The sequence below is a fragment of the Ranitomeya imitator genome, chromosome 3, assembly GCF_032444005.1.
Source record: "Ranitomeya imitator isolate aRanImi1 chromosome 3, aRanImi1.pri, whole genome shotgun sequence".
In the NCBI taxonomy this organism is placed as follows: domain Eukaryota; kingdom Metazoa; phylum Chordata; class Amphibia; order Anura; family Dendrobatidae; genus Ranitomeya; species Ranitomeya imitator.
In genome coordinates, this window is record NC_091284.1 from 679,128,338 (window position 1) to 679,141,428 (window position 13,091).

Consider the following 13,091-nt stretch of genomic DNA (forward strand, 5'->3'; position numbering starts at 1 on the left):
TTTTCTCTATATAATTTCAGCTTTCCTCCTTAACCAAGGCATTGACCTACCTTCCTTCTCGCCCTTTCTTCCCGCTGAGAGAGCTTTGCTTAAGCTGGATGTCGCCAGAGCTGTGCGGTGCTTCTCGTCAGCCTCTGCTCTGTTCAGACGTTCAGATGCCTTGTCATTCCAGAAGGCCCATGCAGAGACCTGGCCATCTTTAAAGTGACCATTGCTGGCTTGATTCGGCCATTCTACAAACATGTAAGGCAAAGGCTAGATCTCCCCCATTTAGGCTTAGGACTGACTCTGCGCAGGTTGTGGGAGCCTTCTGGGCCGTCTGACACCAAGCGTCTTTTCTGCAACTTTGTAAGACAGCTACTTAGTCATCGTTTCTAAGTTTGTTTGTTTATTTTTTTTTCCTTTTGGGGTAGTTGTGCTTTACAGCTGTTGTTTTGCTTCTTCTACTACTTTCTCATTAACTGGGTACCTGAGTCCCAGTAGGATAGATGTAGTTTGCTGGGGAGGAGCCGACGTTTTTTTTTGTTAAGGTGTATTATGACAGTCAGACACCAAGTGGCAGCAGACGTAGCCTATAGTTCCAACTCCCCAATGAAGGCTGTGAAAAAGATTTCATGGCAAGTACCAACAATCTTCATTTATTGTCAGAGCTGGTGTTCTGGTGCTTTGTTTTATGTCTATTCACTGTATCCGTGACTTCCCTGCAGCAATATCTCAGACAGGATATTCTGCTGAGGCTGTATGTGACCCTGGGGGAGGAGTGAAAGGAGTTTAGGGGGAGTTACTGGGGGTGGGATCACTGCTGGTATGCAGGCGGCCACAAGGAATGATGGGAAATATAGTTAGAAAAGAAGAGGGGTCTGAAGAGGAAGATTGACAAAAAAGGTATATGGAGTTCTTTAGGGACATTATCCTTAGGCAATTATGGCAATAACAGTAACTTGGGATAGTGGACAGCCTTCTGAATTAAAGGGATTGTACTAGGTCTTATAAGTTCTGTTACTGAGGGTTGTGCTCTCCAGAGATCTGACCAAGAATAAATGGAGCCCATGCTTCAGCTTCTCTCCATTCTAAAGGGTACTGCAAAACTGCTTTCTTGGAATCACTGTGGGTCCAAGCGGTTGAAACCTCAGCATCCTGTAAATTATTCCCCCTATCCTATCAACAGAATAGAACTTAAAAACTTTGTAAAAAAAAAAAAAAAAAAATTAAAAATGATCACTAATGATCAGAGGCTCAAAGTATTCTTTTATGTTATTAAATTAGTAATAATGCAATTCCCATTTCTACTATAATCCTAAGGATTCTCCCAGTGACTCCGCACCCGAGGAGGACACAAAGGAACGTGTAGTTGATGCCACCAAGAAAGAAGACGATAAGAACAAAGATGTTGACACAGACAAGGACTCTGAGAAGAGCGATGTTGATATGGGTAGGTGTTTGCAGCCTTTAAATGAAACACACTCATGTTTTAATAATTCTCCAGCATCTTTGTCAAGTATGAAGGTATTTTCAGGCACACGGATTATATTAAAGCATTGTGAAAACTGCTAGACATGAATTTTCTTGCTGTTAAAATTCTGCTCTTTTCCTGAGCTGTCACATGTGGTATTGTAACCTGCAGGACCTCCCCTGAAGAAGCCACAACGCTGTGGCGCTACGCACGGGGCACTTACCCACTCCTGTTTTTCTTAGCTCACCTGGCTCTTTATTGGATATATCCGCTCCCTCATTGCTTGGTCTGCGTTCTGGTCTTCCTTTCCTCGCTATTTGGTGGATACGGGTTTTGTATGGTTATATACCTTTGGCCATAATGTTTTCTGCATGCGTTTTGCATGTCTCTTTCAGGGTCCTAGAATTGTAGGGACTCTTGAACAAACTCGATCTATGATCCTATATATGCCATCTGTCAGTGGCTACACTCATCCCCTATGCCACTAGACTTAGGCGTTTATTATTTTTTGATCGATCTTTGTTGTTTAAGATCTATGTTTTTTGTTCCACCCAATGGGTAATAGGATACTGTGAATTGGTCGACTAGTTTATATGTGCACATGTGCAGTGTGTTTATATATATATATATATATATATGTATATGTATATGTATATGTATATATATATATATATATATATATATATATATATATATATATATATATATATATATATATATATATATACACACTCGAGTATAAGCCGACTCCCCCCCCTATCACAAAAAACTCGGAAAACTTAATGGCTCGAGTATAAGCCTAGGGTGGAAAATGCAGCAGCTACCAGTAAATTTCAAAAATAAAAACAGATACCAATAAAAGTTAAATTAATTGAGATATCAGTAGGTTAAGTGTTTTTGAATATCCATATTGAATCAGGGGCCTCATATTATGCTCCATACAGTTCATGATGGCCCCATAAGATGCTCCATATTAAAATATGCCCCATATAATGCTGCACAAAGGTTAATAATGGGCCTCATAAGATGCTCCATAGACACATTTGCCCCATACAGTACTGCATAAAGGTTAATAAGGGCCCCATAAGATGCTCCATAAAGATATTTGCCCCATATAATGCTGCACAAATGCTGATTATGGCCCCATAAGATGCTCCATAAAGATATTTGCCCCATATAATGCTGCACAATTGTTGATTATGGCTCCATAAGATGCTCCATAGACGCATTTGCCCCATATGCTGCTGTTGCGATTAAAAAAAAAAAATCACATACTCGCCTCTCTTCGCTCAGGCCCCCAGCACTTGCAATACTCACCTGTCCTCGTTCCGGCGTCGCTGTGTCTTCCGTGTCCTCTGCACTAACGTTCAGGCAGAGGGCGCAGACTAATCGCGTCATCGTGCCCTCTGACCTGAGCGTCACTGCAGAGGACTTGGAAGAAGGAGCGGTGACTATCGCGCAGTGCTCCCCCTCCCCATTATACTCACCTGTTCCCGGCGCGGTCCCTCATCTCCAGTCTCCGGGCGGCGCTGACAGCTTCTTCCAGCGTTGAGCGGTCACTGATACCGCTCATTAAAGTAATGAATATGCGGCTCCACCCCTATGGGAGTGGATTCGGATCTATATTCATTACTGTAATGAGCGGTAACGGTGACTGCTCAATGCTGGAAGAAGCTGTCAGTGCCCGGAGATGCAGGAACCTCGCCAGGAGCAGGTGAGTATGTCACAGCCGCCGACCCCCCAGGGACAATGACTCGAGTATAAGCTGAGAGGGGCACTTTCAGCCTAATGAAATAAAAGTATATTCGGTACATATATGAATATATTTTTCCTGCCTGAATATGTGTACCTCTAGCCAGTGTATATAACATCCAGTCTGAGAAATTTGTTGTGGTTGGTCATTGCCTACATCTTACGGCATGACTATAGAGGTTAATATTGTGTTTTTAAATGTTTTTAATTATTGTTGTGTCTTTTGTGCAATCACTGTTTGATATTGATAATAATAAAAACTACAAACCCCTTTTATGTAGCCTGGGTGCTCCCACTTTATGGGCATGCTTTTCTTCTTCTCTTCTTTGCCATGTTTCTATATATGGTTGAACTCCTTTTAGCATTATACGGTGGTGCCCTCCATGCCTCCTTTTTTGCCCTCCAGCACCTTCCTGTTACGGTTCATTCAAAGCACAGACTGCAGAGGTTCCCTGTCTGTGCTATGAGCAAGGATTGCTCCAGGGGGAACTAAAATACAAAATAAAGCTAATAGGGGAATTTGAGTACTATTTACAGGGATAACACTGGTCAATGCAATTTTTCTGGCAAAAGGTTTTAAAACCTATTTTAAGTCAATTTTGGCTGCTGATTACGAATATGAACTCCGATTTTGGCTGTGATAGCGGTTCCCTGTCTGTGCTATGAGCAAGGATTGCTCCAGGGGGAACTAAAATACAAAATAAAGCTAATAGGGGAATTTGAGTACTATTTACAGGGATAACACTGGTCAATGCAATTTTTCTGGCAAAAGGTTTTAAAACCTATTTTAAGTCAATTTTGGCTGCTGATTACGAATATGAACTCCGATTTTGGCTGTGATAGGGGTTTGTAGTTTTTATTATTATCAATATCAAATATGTGATATCAGGATGTCGAGATATTTTCAATTTTTGATGAAAATTACTCCTAATGTTTTATGATAAAAATACATGATTTTCGGTACTACATTTTGTATATTTTTAATCAAGGAATAACAAAGATTACAAAGTCTATGTACAGCAAATCAAATATAATTACAGAATTAAACTACACATATATATGGCACACAGATAAATGACAAATGGCAATTACTTGAACTTTCTTTTCTTGGCTGATCTGTGATGTTCAGCTTCTGGGTTGTCTCTCATCAAGCTCCAGCAATAGTCAGCCATCATATGTGAGTCCCACCGGCCTTGATACCGTTCTCCCATTGTTTTAATGTCCTGATGAAACCGCTCCCATTGTTCCTCGCTCACATCCCCAAGGTTCTCTGGAAAAAAGTCCAAATGGCTGTGTAAATGTGAATCTTGATACTCATTCTACATCCAAGATTTCGCAGACTCATTAGTAGCTCTTCCACAATCTCTTCATAGTTGTCTGCTTTCTTATTCCCTAGAACATTCTGCACCACATTACAAAATGCATTCCAAGCTCTTTCTTCTGTCTCATTCAGTGATGTGATAACATTTGGGTCTCTCGTAAGTGTTCTTATTTGAGGTCCATCAAATATTCCAGCCTTTTTCTTCTCTTCACTAAGACCAGGAAAAGTTGAACATATGTAGTTAAAGCATTCTCCACTGTGATTGAGAGCTTTGACGTACTGCTTCATCAATCCAAGTTTTATGTGTAAGGGAGGAAAGACAATGTCCTTCCTATCCACTAGAGCAGTGTTCCCCAAGTCCGGTCCTCAAAAGCCACCAACAGGTCATGTTTTCAGGATCTCCTTAGTATTGTACAGGTGATGATTGCATCACCTGGACAGACAAGCATTCAATCACCTGTGCAATACTAAGGAAATCCTGAAAACATGACCTGTTGGTGGCTCTTGAGGACCAGAGTTGGGGAACACTGCACTAGAGGATCATGGATGACATTCTTATCGCCAGATGCCAAACTCTGTCGCTGAGGCCATTCAGTTTTCACCCAATGCTGTGCTGTAGCTTTACTGTCCCAGTAGCACAGAAAACAAGGGTGTTATCATAACAAATGGGAATTATGCATGTTCAAAGAAAACAAAGATATTCTCACATTTATTGGGAGAGTAAATGAAAACTAAATTTACCTTAGTGAACCGTATAAACCGGCAATTTTCACACACTACTTATATTTATCATGGAATTCATGAAAATGGGCTATATACCTATAGCGCAAAAACGTGATGTGATAGAGAAATTATAAGATCCTATTTGAATTCAGCGCCCTCAAATTAGTCTAAAACTGTTCTTAAAGTCCATGCCAGAAAATAATTTTTTTTTTTGTAGACCAATGTAATCAGATTGTGTGTTTTTTTTTTTTTTTTTTTTTTTTTTTATGCCCAGAAAAGTCTTTTAATATGTTTTTGTCACTGTCATTTCATTGATGTTTTCTCATACATCATAACCTGGGAGACTTTTCCATTCTTTATGACGTTCTTCATTGTTTTTAACTAACTATCATAGACTGTTTAATTTTTATTATTTTATATGAAGATTTATGTAAAGAGCACTTGTCTGCTCTCCTGACATGTCTGTTTCAGTATATAATTTAATTCCTAATAATTACATTCACAGCAAGTTAGACAGTACATAGCCGGAGCACATGATGATGTAAGTGCTGCATTTTTCCTTATGCATTTTTTGCACAGAAAATCTCTGTGTAACAGATCAAGCAAAATGGACGCCATTTCATGAAAACTCATGTCCACTGTTCTTTTAAAGTGAACCTGTCAGCAGGACTGTGCTCAGTAAACTACAGACAGTGTCAGATCGGCGCCGTTATACTGATTGCAATGATACCTGGTGAAGAAATCCATCTCGTGGTTGTTTAATCTTTATTTTCAGTTTGTAGTTAATGATATGCACGTGCTCCGGGGGAGGGGGGTGGCGGACTGTGGGGGGGTCTTCATGTGGTGCTCTGACTAGGTATTTATAATGCAGCCCTCAGTGACCTGCCCCCTAGTTTACATCTAATATATAAAGCTGCATGTGTGTGTGTATGTCCGGGATTGGCATCTGCACCATCGCAGCTATAGCCACAAAATTTTGCACAGTCACTCATCTGGACCCCGAGAGCGTCATAGGCTATGTTGTGAGGCAAAATTTTAACCCCACGCGTTCCAATTCACCAAACAATTTTGCCCCTATCTACATAATGGGAAAAAAGTGAAAGGAAAAGTGTTGGAGGCAAATTAACAGCTGCCAGATGTGAACAAGGGGGACTTAAAGAGTGAGAGCGATGGCATCAAAGAGTATATACCGTACAGTTGCTAAGGTGGGGCCCCAACATAGGATACTCACCACACACGGGGATATGAACACACACACAAAATGCGCCACACACTACCACATGCTTGAACACATATACCACCCTCAGCACACATTTCACCACACATACACCAACCTCGCCACATAAAAGTTGAAACACAAAAGTCGCCGCTCAAAACACTCTACGCGCAAAACTCGCCACATGCAAAACTAGGCTCACGCAAAACTCGCCACACGTGCAAACCTCACCTCATGGAAAACTCGCCACACGCAAAACTTGCACACGCTGAAAAATTGCCACATGCACAAAAGTTGCAACACATGCAAAAGTTGCCTCACACAAAACTTGCACATACTCAAAAGGCACCACCCATAAAACTCGCCATGCGCAAAACTTGCTGCACACAACTTGCTACATGGTCATGGTGTTGTCTTCATGGAGCTCATGATTTTTCATGTTTTTATATTTTCCCAATAAAGTTTGTTTATTTTACCTTTTGGAGCTGGAACATCGTGTTTTTTTTTTTTTTTTTTTCCATTGGTTCGCATCGTGTCAGGACTTGGTTCCGTGCTCTGCTGGATATGGTGAGCTGGCTTTTTTTTCTTTTTTCTTTGCATATGATTTATCAGGCTGCCAACTTAGCTTACAAATACTGAGGTAAAAATACTGACCAAATAACGTGTGAACGAGGTCTAATACAGGAGGAGATTACACACAGATATATACAGATATACAGGAGGAGATGACACACAGATATATACTATATACAGGAGGAGATGAGACACCGATATATACTATATACAGGAGCAGATGACACACAGGTATATACTATATACAGGGGAGATGACACAAGTATATACTATATACAGGAGGAGATGACACACAGGTATATACTATATACAGGAGCAGATGACACAGGTATATACTATATACAGGAGGAGATGAATTACAAGTATATACTATATACAGGAGATGACATACAGGTGTATACTATATATAAGTTTGTAAGCTTGCGAGCAGGGCCCTCACTCCTCCTGGTATCTGTTTTGAACTGTATTTCTGTTATGCTGTAATGTCTATTGTCTGTACAAGTCCCCTCTATAATTTGTAAAGCGCTGCGGAATATGTTGGCGCTATATAAATAAAAATTATTATTATTATATTATTATTATAAGGGAGATGACAAACATGTATATACTGAGGGGAAAATGAGGGGTGTGAGTGCAAAATGAGAGGAGTGAGGGAAAATAGTGGAGTGATCGGAAAATGACAGATGTGAGGTCGAAATGACAAGTGTTAGGGGAAATGAGAGGAGAGAGGGGGAAAATAAGAGGAGTGAGGGGGGAAAATGCAAGGCGTGATGGGAAATTAAGAGAAGTGAGGATCTATAACTAACCACAGATATTGTGAGTGCAAAATGAGAGGAGTGAGGGAAAATAGTGGAGTGATCGGAAAATGACAGATGTGAGGTCGAAATGACAAGTGTTAGGGGGGAATGAGAGGAGAGAGGGGGAAAATAAGAGGAGTGAGGGGGGAAAATGAGAGGTGTAAGGGAGAAAATGAGAGGCGTGATGGGAAATTAAGAGAAGTGAGGTGCTATAACTAACCACAGATATTTACTATGCCCAGGCAATGCCGGGCTCTTCAGCTAGTAGTGAATATAATACATCTTGAGAGAAAAAAAAATTCACATTAGGCAGGCGGGGCAGCGTCTGTGACGGAGCCTCTGCTGTAGCATGATACGGGGGATAATATGCATATTTTTGTTTTATTTAGACATATAGTTTTACATTTTTTTTTGTTTTCTTTAAAACAAAATGGTGCTAGCGCCTGTGCAGTAGCACTTATCGCATTCCGATAGATGCTACTGTCCTGGCGCCATCTTGATGAAGCCTATTTTTTTCTCTCTGCCAAAATGGGCCTGGCGGTGACACCTGCACAGTAGTATCTATCGGAACGCGATAGATGTTACTATGCATGTGTGGCCGCCGGTGCCATTTTGTTTAGGAAAACGAAAAAACTTAAACAAAATCACCATATATATATCTAAATAAAATGAAAGTTGGCATATTATAACCCGTATCATTCTATGACTGCCTCATGAATGTGGATTTTTTTCTTTTAAACTGTATTTTATTTAGTATGTAAACTAGGGGGGGATCACTAGTGACCTATCGGAAGTCATACACATGAATACCTAATCAGAGCACCACATGAAGCCCCCCACAGGCCTCCCCAGATCACGGGCATATCATTAACTGAAAACTGAAAATAAAGATTAAACAACAACCATAAGACAGATTTGATCAGCCAAGGTATCATTGTAGTCAGTATAACATCGCCAACCTGACACTGTCCGTATGTTACTCAGCACAATCCTGCTGACAGGTTCCCTTTAAAGATGCTTTTGAACTGTGCATTTTTGGAGTGTTTTTTTTCCTTATAGGCTTCTTTGGGGGAAAAAAATGCAGGTAAAAACACAATTACATGCATGTTTCTGCTCTCAAAAATAGCCGATTCAAATCGGCAGCAAAATGAAATAATCACAGCAGATTTTGCGCATTTTGGCATATGGGAATATAGCTTAAAAGTCCCATGGTTGCTCCTATCCTGATCTTCACATGTAAACCTATAGTGGTGAGGAGTCTAGTTTACTATTAGAGGAGTCACTTTTCTTTTTAGCCTTTGGAGGAAAGAATTTTACACTAATTGCTAAGGCTTGGTTCATATTGTGTTAGTGCAATCCGTTTAGCGCCTAGCGCTAGCGGATTGTGCTAACGTAATGTGTTGTAAAGGGGTCGCGTTAAACGTCCCCGCTCTCGCAGATCTCCGATCTGCAGAGCGGGGAACGGACCGCGGGCGCGCCTCGGACGCTGTCCGTTAGCGCGGTCCCATTAACGCAATGGGAACCTAGCCTAATTGCTAAGAAAATCTAAATGAGGATCACAGCATCAAGGATCCTCCAAGATATACAGTAACAGGATTGTTTACTTTGTGTCTTTTTCTGCAGATGGAGAGAAGGTTTCAGACAGCAAAGAAGGATCAGAAGAGACAGATAAGGAAGAGACTGAAGTTAAAAATAAGGTAGAAAGAGAAATTGGAGAAGGCAACCTGTCCACCGCTGCTGCGGCGGCTCTGGCTGCTGCTGCTGTGAAGGCGAAGGTGAGTAAGGTATCTGCTCCTACAGTCGGCAGCGTTCTGGTATTGTGGGAACCTCAGATGTTCGCTGTGGTTTATCAGCCGTTATGTGATATGACATGGTAAATATTGCATGACCTCAGGATCTCCGTAATGGTTTAATTGTTTCTCTTTTCTTAGCACCTGGCAGCAGTGGAGGAGCGGAAGATCAAGTCCCTGGTGGCCCTGCTAGTGGAGACTCAGATGAAAAAGCTGGAAATTAAACTGCGGCACTTTGAGGAGCTTGAAACCATCATGGACAGAGAGCGGGAAGCTGTACGTTCTCATTTATGTCGCCCACTGTCTAACTTTAGCCTCTATTCCTCATGAATGACGTCTGTGCCAATCTTGCTTGTGCCATCATCAGCCGGAGATTGGCTGTCATTGGCATCTGCAGTATTTATGAGATCAAACTCATGGAAGGAGGGATCCATTTTCAGCCCATCTCTGACCTCTGCAGCACACATGCAGTGGCAGCTGGGCCCTCAGAATGGCGCCAATGACTGCCATATGTATTTAAAGGGAACCTGTCGCTAGATCCATGCCTCCAGAATCATGGGGAGAATGAATCGGACACTAGCTGCACAATTGCAGCAAGTATGATTTACTCTGAAATTCTGCAGCATTTCAGAGGAAAACCGGCCAGAGACTATAGGGAGGGACCTTACAGCTTGGTCCCCGGCCGGCTTCTCCCCACACCTCTCCAGGTGATTACAGGTCTCTCCCTCTGTTCACCCATTGGGAGAGATGCATTAATCTGCTGGAGTGTGGAGAAGCTGAAGTGCCCGTTTGGCTTTTAAAGCCGTTCCTCACTGAAAGGCCGGGATCAGACATGCGAGAAATACGTCCGAGTCTCGCATGGTAATTCCCGGCATTGCCGCCGTTACTCAGGAGCGGAGCGTGAGGCTGCATGTATTGCTATGCGGCCTCACGCTCCGCTCCTGAGGGACGGCGGGAATGCCGGGTATTACCATGCGAGACTCGGACGTATTTCTCGCATGTCTGATCCCGGCCAAATACTGCAGGGTTTCAGGGTGAATCATACCGGTCTGCGGTCTCAGCCAGGCTCTGATTCACCTGCCCGTGGTTTCGGCAGCATGAATCTAATGACAGGATCACTTTTGAAAATAAAATTATGACCTTCATTTGATTAAATTTTTCATCACTAAATGTTTGCTTTATGAAATGAATGCAACAGAAATTAAAATGTACAAGTAATTAATATGTATGAAAACATTCAGCCAAAGCATTTTCATAAAATCCAAGTAGTGATACTGTGGTAATGCAAAGACCACCTTGTCCACGCCGTCACAGAAAGAAACGATCTGGCAAATATCTGATCCGTTGATATATTTCCGTCATTTGAGTATGGTGGGTTAAGTTTCAATGAATATATGATATGAGGGGTCGTTTGAGCCCCCTCTTAGCAGATCTTACCGGTTGTATTGCTGGATGTGGGGGAAATTCGTCAGAGAAAAGGCATCAAGGTTTTCTACCGATGTGGCTCATCGTTCAGACTTTAAAACATTTGTGGCCAATGATCTGGTCAGATGGTCTTGAAATTGTCTTAATTTTTTCATTTCGTAGCTGGAATACCAGAGACAGCAGCTTCTAGCAGACAGACAATCATTTCATATGGAGCAGTTAAAGTATGCAGAACTGAGGGCTCGTCAGCAACATTTCCAGCAGATCCAGAACCAACACCAGCAGCAACACCAGACCCCACCGAGTGGTCAGCCGGTGCCGCCCACGGCCCACTCCATCCCAGTGCCACAAGCATCTGTCACACCCGGGCCTGCAAATACAACAAGCAGTTCAGAGGGGATCGTTCAGCCAAATTTGTCCTCCGCGCAGCCACCAGTAAACAGTCAGCCGCAAGGAGCGACACAGCCCAGTCCAGCACACAGTGAGTGACCACACGTCCGCTCTGCTCTGCGGTATTCATCTTACACTTTTTTCACATCAACCTTTTTATTTCAGCTTCCTTAAAATCTTTATCCACCACCTCGTTTGTCCACCACCTCCCATACACCGGAGCGCTCTCTTGGCCGAGCGAGTACTCCTGTGTTGTCTATGAGAGAGCCGCTGCCAGATATCTCTGGCGGTGCCTTGTCTCTCTGAGGGTAAAAGGATCATCAGTCTGAAATCATACATGTCAGTCCCTTACCTTTCCTGACAATCGTCTGTTGGAAACCCATATACACATTAGACAGTCGTCCAAACCTGTCGATATCTGCAGGTTTGGCCAATGTTAGTATATGGTGACCTTAAGGTTCTAGTTGTTAATTAAGCACTCTTGTCTTAACCCTTGCACCCCCTGGCAATGTTCTGCTTTTTCATTTTTTTTCCTCCCCTTCTTGCAAAAGTCATAACTTTTTTTTATTTTTCCAGCCAAAGAGCCATGTGAGCACTTTGATTTTTGCGGGACGAGTTGTACTTTTGAATGACAACATTCATTCTGCCACATAGTGTACTGGAAAATGGGGAAAAAATTCTAAGTGTGGTGAAATTGCAAAAAAAAGAGTGCAATTCCATAATGTTTTTTTGGGGCTTTTTATTTACCATGTTCAATATATGGTAAAACTGACCTGGCAATATGATTTTGAAGGTTTTTATGAGTATGCGGATACCACTCATGTATAGTTTTTTTTTTTTATTTCATAAAATAATTCAGAAATTTGTAACAAAAAAAAAAATTGTAGTTTTTGTCACCATTTTCCAAGACCTGTAATGTTCTAATTTTTGAGCTGTTGTTTTTACGGATACCATTTTTGGGGTAGATTTTATCATTGCCTTTTATTACATTTCATTGCAATATTGAGGCGACCAAAAAAAAAAAACAATTCTGGAGTTTTGATTTGTTCTCTCGTTCTCACTGTTTACTGATCAAATTGATTTATTTTGTTATATTTCGAGTGAATCTTTCTGAATGTAGCAACACCAAACATCCGTATTTTTTATTTGTTTATTTATTTAAATTTCTTTACTTTTAATGGGGCAAAAGGCGGATGATTTGAACTCTTGAGTTAATATATATATATATATATATATATATATATATATATATATATATGTGTGTGTATATATATATATCTACTATATAATTGTCTAAGGGTCACTTCCGTCTGTCTGTCTTTCTGTCCCGGATATTCATTGGTCGCGGCCTCTGTCTGTCATGGAATCCAAGTCGCTGATTGGTCTCGCCAGCTGCCTGTCATGGCTGCCGCTACCAATAAGCGACGGCCACAGTCCGATTAGTCCCTCCCTACTCCCCTACTCGCGACATTCCGGTGCTAAGGATGGTATGCAACAAGGACCTTCCATGACGTCACGGTCATGTGACCGTGACGTCATCACAGGTCCTGGGCGCCTGCGCAAGAAGGACCTTCCATGACGTCACGGTCATGTGACCGCGACATCATCACAGGTCCTGCGCGCCTATGCGAGAAGGACCTGCCATGACGTC

General features: G+C 41.8%; 1 protein-coding gene across 3 annotated transcripts in view; it reads left to right on the plus strand.

Annotated features, from left to right (window-relative positions):
* SMARCC2 (SWI/SNF related BAF chromatin remodeling complex subunit C2) overlaps positions 1 to 13,091 on the plus strand; it is a 124,853-nt gene that overhangs the window by 96,475 nt on the left and 15,287 nt on the right. For all 3 annotated transcript variants that reach the window (XM_069758402.1, XM_069758403.1, XM_069758404.1), the window contains exons 24-27: positions 1,303 to 1,432; positions 9,459 to 9,610; positions 9,767 to 9,901; positions 11,213 to 11,531. In XM_069758402.1, coding sequence (XP_069614503.1) covers positions 1,303 to 1,432; positions 9,459 to 9,610; positions 9,767 to 9,901; positions 11,213 to 11,531 — 736 coding nt within the window. The remainder of the gene's footprint in view (positions 1 to 1,302; positions 1,433 to 9,458; positions 9,611 to 9,766; positions 9,902 to 11,212; positions 11,532 to 13,091) is intronic.